At 34.6% G+C, this 14819-nt stretch overlaps 1 protein-coding gene across 3 annotated transcripts in view; it reads right to left on the bottom strand.

Moving 5' to 3' along the window:
• Positions 1-14819, bottom strand: part of LOC113501799 — a 58435-nt gene that overhangs the window by 16969 nt on the left and 26647 nt on the right. For all 3 annotated transcript variants that reach the window (XM_026883060.1, XM_026883058.1, XM_026883059.1), the window contains 4 exons: positions 12803-12986; positions 8907-9053; positions 7116-7231; positions 2739-2913 (listed from right to left, as the gene is read on the bottom strand). In XM_026883060.1, coding sequence (XP_026738861.1) covers positions 2739-2913; positions 7116-7231; positions 8907-9053; positions 12803-12986 — 622 coding nt within the window. The remainder of the gene's footprint in view (positions 1-2738; positions 2914-7115; positions 7232-8906; positions 9054-12802; positions 12987-14819) is intronic.

The following is a 14819-nucleotide window of genomic DNA, read 5'->3' as shown; positions in this document are numbered from 1 at the left end:
TAATTACTGCGTTTCACTAGCTGTGACACCGTTACTTCCAATATTGTGCAAATAGTTCATTGTTTCATTTAATGCATTGGCTGTTTTCGAAACTAAGCGGTGAGTGGTATACAACCTCTCTTTGTATTTTAAATCCTGGTTCCATTAAAAACATTTTGTACCAAATACAAATTATTTAGTTTGATTGTCTAGTTAATCTATAGATACTTCGTATTTTTAAATAGTGTCATAGGAAAATACTGGCTTTGAAAAATGAATTATACCAGCTTATAAATGAATATCCCACTGCTTGAGAGAGGACCCTTGAAACAAGAAAGATTTGAGCAATTACATGCCATTCATTTATTTTTATTTTTTCATTTAAAAGCAATGTTTTTTTTTCAAGGAAAAGAAACTATTATTAACAATAAGAACTAATTGAATCGATAAAAAGCAAAAACTTTCGACATTTAAAAATTATATTTTTTTCGGTAGTTGATTTGAACATACAGTTAACATAACGAAGAGAGAGTCGTAAATTATCGCCAAACGTTATTTGATTCATACAAATTACGTAAAAGGAAAACATTCACATTTGAGTTCTGAGAATAAAATTAAGCAAATGAGACTTCAGATTGACATGCCCATTAATGTTAACGTCTCGTCTTGTAAGACGTTAAATTGTAATTTAAATTGAGTTAGTTGTTTCCGTATTAAATAATTCTTTATGTTCCTTTGGGTTTTGGTACTATTAGCGTATAGGTAGATATACATATTGTCTTATCTATACTAATATATAAAGCTGAAGAGTTTGTTAGTTTGTTTGTTAACGCGCTTATCTCAGGAACTACTGGTCCGAATCGAAAAATTCTTTTTGTATTGAATAGACCATTCATCGAGGAAGGCTTTAGGCTATAAACCATCACGCTGCGACCAATAGGAGCGAAGATACAATGGAAAATGTGAAAAAAAAAACAGAGCAGGTAAAAATCATAACTTATATCTTCTACCCACGGGGACGAAGTCGCGGGCAAAAGCTAGTGTTTCAATACATGGTTTTAATCAAGGGATAAATAGTTCGTAACAATCACAAATTCGAAAATATATTAGTGGGTGCTGGGATTTGAATACATGACTTGGCAATCCAACGGTTTATCCACTAGGCTATCAATTCTACAACGACAATTATTTAGGGGGGAATCGTACTTTTAACAAAAATAGAACTGTATTAATGAAAGGCCACATCAGTGAAAGCACTGAATATGCACTCTATGTTGACCTTGAGTTATTTCTTCCCTTTCATTCACCAACACCTCATTAATATTTTTCGCTAGCCGTCTGTTTGCTCTATTTCTCTTCTAAATGGTCCACTTCACGAAGGTACGAGGAAAGCCTCGGTACGAGAGGAATGGCGACGGATAGTCCAGCTTGCCAGCACCTTAAGGCCAACACGACTACTCTGACAAGAGAGTAAGGACAAAGAAGAGGAATATTTCGTCCCATTTCTAGTCCTAGAATTACTAGGCCACATTTCACACTATGGCCTTAAAATACCGTTTTGCTCTCCGAGCCATAATAAAATGCAGTCCCCTGCCAATTGCCACCTATAATTTAAATTTGTAATACTTAACATGCTTATCGACCCACATGCTCTTATACCCGTAACTTATCAACAACTCTCTTCAATATTTGTAAGACGGTACCCAGACCCAGAACCCTTTTCAAAGCAACCCTAATACGAAGGCTTCTTTGATGTACGCACCTACATAATATATTAATATTAAAATTATTAAATCCGAAGTAAGTAGAAACGAATTACTTTTGAATTCGTATGTAACTTTTAATCATTGTAAATGGATTAGAAATTATAATGTTGGATTTATTCATGTTCTTTTAAGGAGTTCGAATGTCACTTAATTTTAAGCTTTTTGAAATTATTTTTTAAATTTGAGCTATAAGCACAAACATTATTGAAAATGTTAAACGAATGGAATGAAGAGCTTGACTACAAAACATTGTTCTCTACACATACATATTAATTCAGTCGGGAAATGAACATGATATTTACGATTCAACGAAGCGTGCTGAATAACAGCAGCAAAAGAAAGATCTTGATGGCGTGCAGTGGAAAAATATGGGCTGATGATGATGATTCAACAAAGTGATGTTGCTTCGACTTGTCAATTCAATACATTTGGGCCGTTTGATTAACGGACACACTCGGAAAAATATAACTTATCTACAGCCTCAGTTGTAATTATTTCATAAAACCTCGCTTGAACGCATATCAGTTACATAACAGTAAATATAATATTTTCGTGAATGTATAAAGCTCGGGCCGTTTACATAGAGATTTGCGTCGGATCCAACTTCGGGTAGATTTCTGCTTTCGTATTCATTTTCGTGTTTACATTTTAATACACATCGTTCATAGGAGGAAAGTTTGTCAATATTGGATTTTGTGACATAGAATATTGTTGTACGTGAATTATGTTTATAAAAGACTGCTTTAACACGTTTGTAAAGTGATTTAAATATTATCGCTATCCAAAAATTTCTTTAAAACATATTTTTTTCAACGCTGCTTGAAAACTGGTACTTAGAACCTCGACTTTTAAAATGTTTAAAGTTTAAGTGTATGGAGGTGTTTGTAAGTTGGTACTAGCCTATGAATGTGTCACAGCTGGGCAGTCTTGCCATACTCAAAAAGTACAAAAACAGGTGTTTATAATTAATCATCAAAGTCAATAAATACTTACTTTCTAGGCAACAATATAGATGTGAAAATAATCTTGACCCTGGTGTGAACGGAGTTGGTTGCGAAGAGGTATCGGCAGCGGCGGTGCGGAGGATATAGACCGGGATATCCGGGACTCGCCAGGACACAAGACCCGGGACCACGACACGACACGTCCTGGTACAGCCAGTCGCAGTCTGTTGGGAAAGACGTAAAATCAGACAAAACATGAATATAGTTAACCATTTAAAGAGATGATCAAAATCAAAATCAATCATGACATTGTAGTATCAGCCACCCAACTATGTTTTCATTGTGAGGCAAATATCAGCTTAGTAGTATCAACTTACTTAGTAGCTTAGTTTTTTATTTTAGCGTGGTAACCTAGTTGTGTCTTGTCATCGCAATTTATGAACATATTATTGTTTTGATTAATCATTTTATTTTTCCCCTTGCCAGCTCTTAAAGACAGTGGACGAAAATGCCTTTACTGCGAATAAAGTTTAATTAGTGTCCAGTACAATCCTTCAAGGTCAGACTAACAAACAAAGGATGAGAACTTCAGTATCTTGAGGAAGATATCGCAGCCTGTTAATGTAAGTCTTATAGTAGCGGAAACGAGACAACACTTGACGCTGTGTAATGTGTCATCTCGCTTAAAATATCATTTTTTTTTGTTTTTAGACATACGTACCTTCCACTAAAAATTGTTATTTCCCTTTTATCATTAGATGACAATATTATTTTTAATTCTACTGTTTAACGTTTAATAAATCGAATAAACGAATATTAATTTTATACCAAATGTGGAATTAACTCACTTTACATAACAGGTTTACCGTAAAAGCTGTATTCAAGACTTGAGAGACTTAATTTCATAATGTTATTTAAATAGAGTAATTTTATAGACCCATCTTCAATTCACGGAATAACTTCAAGGGATGAGACGTGGTCCTTTTTAAAGGATTTCTCCTAAACACCGTTCTATGGAGAAACCTTTTTGGGAATTTAAAGACTTAATCTAAAATGTGATACGAAATTTAAAGCAGAAAATAATTATTACTTATTATATAATTAACGAAAATATAAGGAAGGACCTTCCATGCGTACACATTTACTCAACACACATATCTATAAACCATTTTCCTTCAGTGCTCAGTTCTTCTACAGCCCACTGAGAGGGTTTACAGGGCAACATTATTTCTTTTCCTTATAGTTACATGCTCCTACTTCACTATTATATTATCATGGTTACGGTTTACTTACGGCGGAGTTTATTTCCTAGAAAACTTTTATATGAAGATGTGATGAAAGAATAACAATTTTCCATGTATTGACTCAGTCTCAAGCGGGCACTGAAAATTCGCCTATCCGCCTTTCGCCTAGAATGGCTCTTACATCAAATACCCTTAAATTAGAAAGTTGTGAAAAAATATATAGGTACTCCGCAGACATATTGTTAATTCATCTTGGACCGATTTTCATCAAGTATAAAAACTGGGAGATAATAGCATTGACTAATTTACCTTTAAAAAAATGACTATCTGTTCAGTCGTTCGACAGCTACAATGCCATTTGCAAACGCACACGAACACAGACACGTCACACCAATCGAACATCGTATTTTTGGGTCAGGGAATAAAAATCAAGTACAACGATTTTACGATTTGTTTAATTTAGTTAGTCAACTGAATATAGGAACTCAAAGTTAATTGTTTCAAAAGCAAGAGTTAAGTTTAATTTTAGAGGCTAATGCTTTCTGGGGGAAAGTTGTTTATTTCCATGAACATATGTGGCATCAGAAATAACACTGGCGTGCAAACACCGGCAAAACACGTTGCACACGTTTCGTTTAAGGGAAGTGCGAATTACGTCAGACAAAACGTTTTTGTTAAATTTTATAGTAAATAGTAAGAAGATTGCTAGATTGTTTTGTTTGTAGAACTGAATACATACTACTTACCTACCTACTTAGTAGTAGGAACTACAAATACTTTAGCATTGACGCAACGATTAACCAAAAAAAAAAAACATCGGCCTAAAGCTAAGTACCAGTGTTTTATAAGGAGCGACAGCCTATCTGACCTCCTCAACCCAGTTACCTGGGTTATACGGTACCCCTTGGATAGACTGTTTGTCAGACTTTCACCTGTAACGACTGTCAAAGGTGTATGAATAACAGCCGTGACCCACAATTTAACGTGCCTTCCGAAATACGAACCCAAAAAAACATAGTCTCAAAAATTAATCACGGCTTTCCTAATACGTAGCATAAGAGAATAAGTGTATATTATACATAATTCGTAAGGAGCTTTGGAAGGGACTACATACAAGCGTACACTTGCGTATAAAAAAGGGTCTAAGTCATTTTGACGTAGGATTAGTGAGTAATCTCCCTGCCGTGATCACCAGCTCCGTTGTACGAAATGACGGCTTAAGTAGCTGAGTATTTGTTTTGAAAACAAGCAGAATACGCATATAAACAGTACACCTTAACAGTGAGTGTATACATCGAAATACTTATGTAGGTACCAGATGGATATATATATTTTTTTGGAAAGTGGAAGTGGATACTACTCTCTACATTTCAAAATAGAGGCCAATTTTTCAGTTAACGTAATATCTATTCTGGAAAAAACATAATACAAATAAATTAAGTTAAGCATGAACATCCACAAAAAATCTGCTACTGAAGTAAAAAAATATTAGTTCTGCATTTTTCTACAAGAAAACATCGCAATTACGTAATATTAATTAATTATTGACACAACCATTTCCGTAATAGTAGGTAATATGAGCTCACTGAATCTCAAGGTTTTTGCAGGGCTTCACATAAATAATTAATTAAAGTTATTATCCGATCTCCTGTAGGCGGAGTAAACTCTAATGTACTCGTAAATCTAGTTAATATTTGCAAAAAAGTATTTGAATATGAGTCTTATTGGATATAGCTGGGGCAAAATATTGTGTTATTTGGACTCATGCTGTATATTCTATATTATTCCCCCACAATAACTTATTTTTTTCCTTCTGCTGTTGTCACATTCCCTTTGAAACAATTCCATCACGCGTTACGAAATATTTTTGCCTAAAGACGCGACCTTCCCGGTATTCGACTATTACAAACAAAATACCGGGAAGGCTACTTAATAAGGTGTGTATTTGACACGCGTATATAAAGTACCTACAAATGTATACGAAATTGTATAAAGCTACTTCTGAGTATAATTATGAGTCGACTTGACGAGGGTCTCTGATGCCACACTTGCGCAACTTCCGAAAATATCTTGATAAGACAGCTATCCTACAATTGACGACATGTTTGTGACGTTCCACCGTCATTCGAACACTTAAATACTCGTTAAATAATATAACCTACAATATACTTACAAAAGGAAATATTGTTATTCCTCTTCTTATTTGCTTTTAGCTTTATTTTGAGTATTTATGAAATTATTTCGCCACAGGCAGCCGAATGAAACTGACAAGCGTGGAGTTTAATTCTCAGGTCGGACTAAAAGCGGTATTGAATTTTCAGAGGGAATTTGTACTTTAGGCAATGTGTCCGATAGATATACGCCCACAATAATATGGGTTTACATTTTTGCCAGTTTGAATAATTGCCGACCCATGAATAACTATCTTATGAATCTATCCCCCTTCCCACCAAAGAATACTAAGCTTCATCGCCAATGTGCCACCAATTTGTTATATGTGTACACAATGTAAAGGCTTGCTTATATCCCAACAAACCGGTCTCAATTTATTCATCAACTTTTTATTTAGCTTTCCTACATTGCCAATACTCCATTTTATCTACTTTTCATTACAATTCACCTTTTTTCACAAAATTCAGTCAAATTTAAGTATCTTTTAGCAGAAAGAATGAAAAATTTATAGTTGATCGCGGAAAATATTGGCCTGAAAAATCAAATACCGAATAAAGCTTTTGTTGAGGTGATAAATATTAATAGAATGAAATGAGGTTTTATGCCGTCGAAGACTAAGTGCAATTCTCCATCAATATTTACGAAATAGCCTCAGATAGGAGCTTCATAAAATATTTACGAATAATTCTTTCGTTCGCTAAACGGAACGTTACTGGCACTCAAGTCAAATACATACTTAATTTTTTTAAGTCGGAACAGATACGTGTAGCATTATTATACCATTTAATATATCAACTCATCCTATTGCCAACATAACTCACATAAGCATTAATAATACATCATCACAAAAACAGTCTCATTCTAAAAAAAGCCCGTAAGCCAGTGTTTTGTTTTCTGACAGTAGATGTCAGAAAAGAAAACGTTTTGAAGCAACTAAGCACAAAGTCAAGATAAATGATAATGATACATAGCTGGCTAAAGGGTTTTGTAGCCTCTTATATAATATTTACCTGTGTGAGGTATCCGGGAGCCGCCCCTAGGGTGAAACCCGACGCCTTGGGTATTACTCAGAGACGTGAAACTGAAGAACGCGAGGAACTGTGACCTTACAGTTTTTTCTATTATCCTGCCAACAAAGGAGCTAAATTAGAAACATGAAACGTTTTTCCTGAGGTACAAACGTTTTATAAAATAAAAGTAACTCATGTTAAAATCTGTCCTCTTTGATGCTAAAACAGGGGTGTAAAAAGTTTATCAGACTTTACTTTGTTCTAAAGATAGCTAAATAAATTTTCCGTTTTCAATATCTTGTTTTAAGTATTGAAATGTTTTTTTGGCGTTAGCTTGGAACACCTGTTGCCAAATTTCATAGACGAAAGTGGATATAGAACTTTAATGTAAATTTTGATTTATTGTAAAATTCCTTGTGCGCTCGAGTTTGTAAAAGTAGCATACTAGAGTAATCTTAGGCACACACTGGGCGCCTTAAGTGCTCGCCGCTTAGTACATAAGTTCATAAAATCAAGCGATTCAAGTCGTCGCTGACACGAGCATTTGCAGCGCTCTCTGTCAACCGGCCACAATTCTGAATCGAGCATTACCGGTTCCGCCGTGACGACCTTTTGTTCCGATTCCGACTGGCGCTCTCTACCGGAATTCGCGTTTCCGAACCGAACTGCAAATGGAGATAAATTCTGAAATGCTCCACGCGGCCGCATCGCTTCACTATCCGGAAATAATGCTCATTTGAGTGTCTGCCGCTCCCATTAGCGGACGAAAATGTAATTAATTATTGTTCATTTTGGTCGGATTCATTACCACCGCGCGAGCAGACCTGATTGCTTAACGAGTTACGCTTAATGATCGATGTATCTACACACACCTGTTTGTTTTGATTACCAAACTAAGAGTGCTAGGATAATGTCGTCCGCATACTATTACTGTAATGTGCCTGCGATGTACGCCAATCCCCAAAACGTACCAACAATTAGGCCGTTAGGTAATTGCTTGCTATTAAAATAAACGCTTTCGCTGCTCTTGGTATTATCGGATACCTAAATACACTAATTAACCTAAAATTGTTTAAAAATAGATTGTGTAAGGGAGCCTGATCATACTCATTAACTCGCAAAATTTACAGAACCACAATTCCCGAAGCTGGTAGTAACCGCTTTGTTATCAGCCTTCATTTTCCATTATTAAAACTTTAGGCTATTTAGTAAATTGGTACTGGTTATATTACAGCAATTAATTTGTGAAATTGTGAATCTATCATAGCAGAGTCTACTAATTATTAGTTTATTTGAATAATTTTGGAATTACTGCTCATAAAAATTATATAAAGATATCTTAGACTATGTTTCTTCACTAGCATGAAATAAGGGATAAAACATCTTTACGTTAAATTGGAGGTACGCATAATATCGAGGTATCTACAAGACGACGCAAATTTAGTAAATCTTCGAGAATAACATACGAACACGTTCTTTTTTTCTTTAACATATTTTTGTTACATGATATTTGGACTGTGTAAGATGTGTTTTTTTTAAGTTATAGGTAAGTTATTCGAAATTCATTCGAATTATAACGCTACGGAATAAGCACGTTTACATGTTTCTCTACCTATTTTACAAAGGTTATACTATACTACTCACAGGGTAAACGCTGTTGATAATAGGACGTTAAAATGACATTTATTTGTTTTTTGTTTTTTGGCATCACATACCACCACCCAAACAGAAACATGTGTGTATTAAAATAGTGGCCTCTCACATTACACGTATTGTAGTATATGTACTTACCTAAATTCTAAAGTGGAGGCCCCATGATCGGCGAACAGTACAACTGGCGGCGTGTACCGCTCGTTGGCCCCACACAGTCTTGTCACAGCGGCGCCACCTGCGGGCACTGCGCCTGCTCCGCCGAGCTGAAGCCAGCCTCCCACGCAACTGAGTGAGAAAAGTTCAGTTATTAATGATAATATTGTGGTCTAGGTCAGGTCTTGCGGTGTATAAGTTGTTGCAGAAGTAAAAGAGAGACAGCACAGTGAAGTCTTCACAATCTCAAATGTTGTCGCAATTTTAAAAATCTTACTTGAATTAGACGGCGTCAATAGATTTCTGGATTTTTAGTTCCAGGGGGCGATTAATACATAAATAGTGGAACAAATGTTAATGAGTGTTTTTTTTTATTACCTTAGTAGCAAAGAGACAGGCACTTACATATGAGGCTAATAATATAAATTTAAATTTTTCTTGTTGAAAAGAAGTTGCCAACGTTATTATGTAGATACCTATATAACTCTAGATAGACCTTGACACAAACTTTAAAACACCTGTAAAACACCTAACTTACGCTAGTTTGTATCAATAAACTATTCAGCAGTACCCATAACATTTGCAAACCCGCTTAAATGAAACGTAGTGGAGCAAAACAACATAATCCAGACATATTTGTCTTGAGTTGGATTGTGACTGCAGCTCTGGGCACGCTGCCCGCCGAGCGCAGCCAACAGCCTTATAACTAAACAAAACACAGCAGCATAACTCTCATAAAAATGTACGCAGCGGCGTTTTATGCGCACTTTTAAATGCGAATGTCCATAAAGTTAAGAGTTTATACTGTGCGCATTTTATACATATTGTTCTTATTTCAAAATGAGGTAGGTACGCGAATATTACCCACGTGCAATGTAAACGGGTATAATTCTCTAGCCTTAGAAGCAAATAGAATGGATATTATTCGGGTTCTACGTTCAATAAGAGGTTGCAGTTTTCATAATGTTTGCATGATTTAACTAAGAGAAACCCACAATTACTTATATCCTCCAAAACAAAATGAACACACATTGACTGCTCAGATAGCCGAGTCGGATACTTATACTTAAGTTACCACACCAAACCCACTATGCGCAACGTGTCGTGGACTCGTGGGTGATATTCCCGAGTAGGACAAGCATTTGTGTGACCCATGAATGCTTATTCCAAGTCTGGGTGTCTTTGCCCATGAATCAAATGAAGTCAATGTTCGTGAAACGCCCTGTTACATTTGATTGAACAATTAAACCAGGGAGCTGTATTAAAAAAAAACTTGCGTTCCGAAAGCATATTTCACCAAAACAGCACACCATAAATATTTTTTGCAAGCACGGGATGTCCTTAAACCTGCTTAGCATATCGTCACAGATGTATGAACAGGGTATTAATATACATGGCCGGTGTCGATCCCAAGACGATCCACTGGAAATATTCAATTTGACGGGACATTGATCATAGTCGTGCGACAACCTCGGACCCGTCACATCCGATTCTTTTCGAACATTCATATCCCGCTCCATAAAACTCATCTATGTTCCGTAACTATGATTTCGATAGACGTATCTGATATTTTATAGATCTTTCGTGACCATAGTGGTGAAGTTATTCTTACCCTTTTTCATTTTTCCATTGAAATGTGTTAAATTGTAGAAAATTCCTATATGAAAATTGGTGTATGCTAACGAAATGGCATAATTTAAAGTTCATGAGGCTTTTTACGGCTACGTCCTTATTTCTAATTACGTTAATTGACTTAAATGTCACATAACTCTGTTCAAATTTATTGTCGCGCCTAAATTCGCCTAAAAGTGGGTATGCCTTTACACGAATATATTAATCGTCAACTGCGAACACCAGTCACCTTGCTTCACGTCTAAAATAAACAACAATTGACCTGAAAATTGACGTTATCAAGCGAATGAAACATCACAATTCTGTAGGAATCACTCAATATTGGTACTTAATTCTTAGAATACACAAACTTAAATAATAAGAACGCGTGTACCTAGAACTGGTATAATATTATTTGGGTTCTCAGTGACACATGAAAAGGATTAAATAGAACTTTCCATCGCTTTTATTTACAAACTTCACAGGCGTTAATTAAACTGAAGAATTTTCTGCGTACGTCGAGCCGGCTCGCCTTAACATATTGTTATTAAACCGTTGTAATTTATATACTTAATGGGTAATAAAAAAGATTAATATGAAAGTAATTAAAACCTGAAACGCTATTCATGTGGAAAAACGAGCTACACACTCTAGTCACACCAATATTATAAAAGTGAAAGTTTGTAAAATCAAGTATAAAATTAAAACGTAGATGGAGAATATTTTAATACTAGCTGTTGCCCGCGACTTCATCCGAGTGGTGAGAAGATATAAGTTATGATTTATACCTGCCCTGTTTTCTTCACATCTTCCATTATATCTTCGCTCCTATTAGTCGCAGCGTGATGGTATATAGCCTAAAACCTTCCTCGATTAATGGTCTATTCAATACAAAAATAATTTTTCAATTTGAACCAGTAGTTCCTGAGATTGCGCGTTCAAACAAACAAACAAACTCTTCAGCTTTATATATTAGTATAGATGGAGGTAGCTGACGCCATTGATTACATATAAGCAGGTAGGCTGCAAACCTTGAAAAAATCGTACTTTCATGAAGAGAAAATTAATGAGCAAGGACCAGCATATTTGGTAAATTTCGGGAAACGCCGCGAACCGCAGCTAGTATCACATAAATCAGGATAGTTAAATCAGGACTTAGTTTCCGATTGCATAGGTAATTGCGGATGGAATCCATTGCATTTCAATTAAGCCAAATGTGTCAGTCAGTTACGGGATGAATTATTGCTAATATTTTAAATCTCAATTGAGTGGATTTAGTTAAATTTTCCAATCAAATCTGGATAAAATAATAGTTGTATTTGTTATTTATAGGTAGATCAACTGATTATTCAAATCGATTTGGTAACGCCAAATAGTTATAATAAATAATTTATTCAAGAAGATAATTTTGAAATTAAGACTGCAGGTCTTCGAGTTTCAATGAAAAAAAATATCATTAACTCATAAGAATGTATTGATGAATTTTATTAACAACACTTGACACCTACTTATGGGAAACATGCTACCTACATAATAACATAACCATTTATTTCTTAAAACTTATCAAAACTGAATCTTCAGTATAAAACATATTATATATCTAGCCTTTATTATTGCCTAACCTTTATTTATACACTCGTTTGTAACAACATCAAGAACAAAACAATAGACTAGATTTCAGCTAAACGCGAGTATGAGAGATCACAAAACGATAAATTAGACATATTCCAAACGGCCAGGCCGTTTTAAACAATGTTCTCATTAATCATTCGGTCTATTACATTCTGACAATAGATGGAAAGGCAACAAAACAACGAAACAAAACACCGATATGTCCGATCAAAAATAGAAATTTTAACATTTTTATCAGAAAACTACTTTTCAGTGTTAAGTACCTGCAGTTTTTTTTATTCTACTTCGTGTAAAAACACACTCGTAAACGGACGTTATTTTTTATTTACAGGAAAATATGACTTTTTTATTTCTCTTTCTGGAATACTTTACATTTAATATGAAAAACGGATAAAAAAAAAATTTATTTAATACGTGTCAGTGATTTTTTTTGAATGTTTCCGATGAATTGTGCCAATCAGCATATTTAAAATCATTTCATATAAGTGCCTTATTAATGCCTGGTACTAAGGTACGGCTTATTTCTGAAATAAATTTCTTTCAGCAGACCCGCGATAAGGAAAAATTTAAAAAGATGTTGTGGCAACTAAAATTTATCTAGATTATTTATATAAATATAAAATGAAAATGGTATTTACCTCGTTCCATTAAACTTGCCGACGGAGACGAGTCTGTAGAGTTGTATCTCGACACGCTGGCCGGCGTCTGGCTGCAGGAAGTAGGAACACGCGCCGGGACCCTCGAAAGACGGCGACTTGATCTGACCGAACGTCTTGCCGGACTTGCTCTTGAGGACCCGAGAGTCGATCGTGATGTTGCACACTGGAACAAAATTTGTTTAAATACGTAACACAACTATTGTTTAAATATCTTTGTTAGTAAGGTGTATGTCTATGGGCCTTAGTAGCCTGATTATAAAATGATTTATTATTATTACGATACATGGCCTTCAAGAACATATTAGGTGACGCCCGACCATGTTATAAATACCGCTAAGTAAAACTAAACCATATTCTTTTAGAATGTATGCAAATACAGAAAAAAATGTACCTCATGAGAAGGGATGTTGACTGGGTATAAAAACGTCCCTCGGTAAATTAAAATATTTTAAACACCTATTTTTGTTTTTTCTAAACAACATTGCAAATGTTTCGAATATTGAACAATCTGTGGAGACACTTTCAGTTCTGTAGGTACAAGTAAAATGTAAGAAAATGATAAATAAATGTCGAAAAAGTTGATAAATTGTCTTCCATTAAAATATCCTTGACACAGTAAAAATAAAGTCTTATTTACTTGTCAATATGCTCCATTATCGCGGAAATATTTCCTATATTTTCCAACTTCCTGTAAAGGGTATATTATTATGAAAGCGATGACTACTTCAACGCGCTCTATTGAAAGTGATTGATAAGGGTTGGATTACGCTCACTGTTTCACGTCGATTGATAGGAAACTGATTTCATAACATTTGTATGAGTCTCTTCGATCACTTTTAACCTAGTGTCAAAATCACGAAACGCATCAATTTAACAAAAAGTTACTGTACTAACTAAAAAACGATCTTGAATCGAATGTTCGTATCGTAAATGTATAGAAAACGTTAGTATTATAAGGTAACAAGTAATACTAAAACTTCCAAGCTGATTTCAAACAATTTGAAATTTTTTTGAAGATTGAAAACAATCACGAAAATAAGAAAATCGAAGGAAAATAAAAAGTATAAAGAAATGAAAGGATTCATTTATCAAATTTTTACATAAACGTTTGGTAGATTATGCTTAACGATATCAACATCCGAAAGAAAGTGGAATGAAAAACTGAAAATCTACAAAAAAAACGGAACGCAGTAGAAAAAACTTAACTTAAAATATTTCGTAATAGAAAATTATGGACAAAACAAATCGAAGGTATTCAAACAGAAATGGGTTGATTGAAATTATGTAAACGTATCGACCGTTTTATTAATAGATTTGACTACTGAGCACTTATCTGAACAAACGGATATAGCGACCGGGTTGGAATACCTAAGGGTTGTATATTAGTGGGGTTCTAAACGACGGTTACATAAAGTATGTTTGGCGTCATTATGGCGGCGACATGGCAATCAATAGAGCATTTCATGATTTAAAATTGAATATTGAATTTATTGTAATCATAGAAATAGCTGCATTGTTGTTATTGATAATTTAATAGGGTGTTTGAATAATGAAGTCTAATTAGTATATTAAGAGTTTTTTTAGATATTGGCTACGTATTATTGTTTGATTAAATCAATTTGAAAATTATGATCTTGGTGGAACAGGGGCTGATTTCGTCACTTGTTTCATGTGACTAAAATATTTTCTTTATTACGATACAAATGTTACAAAAAACTACAAATAATTTCAGTATGTATGATATTTTTGAACCAAAGAATAAATTGACTTCAACCGCGACTTATATCTAAAAACGAAATTTAAACCTTATAAACGTTATTTAAAATTAGCATTTCAAAATACAATTCTATAAGTATGTATAAACCCCGTTTGTTTCAAAACTTGCCATAATGCAGAGTGTATCGTACCATAAAATTAAAAATATTAATTTTCTACCGGAAAAGGAAACATATCAATGATATCTTGGCCCCGTGCCAGCCGCATAGATAATAATTGA

The sequence above is a fragment of the Trichoplusia ni genome, chromosome 16 (genome assembly GCF_003590095.1).
Source record: "Trichoplusia ni isolate ovarian cell line Hi5 chromosome 16, tn1, whole genome shotgun sequence".
NCBI classification, from domain to species: Eukaryota; Metazoa; Arthropoda; class Insecta; order Lepidoptera; family Noctuidae; genus Trichoplusia; species Trichoplusia ni.
This window is presented reverse-complemented; position numbering and strand designations above follow the sequence as displayed.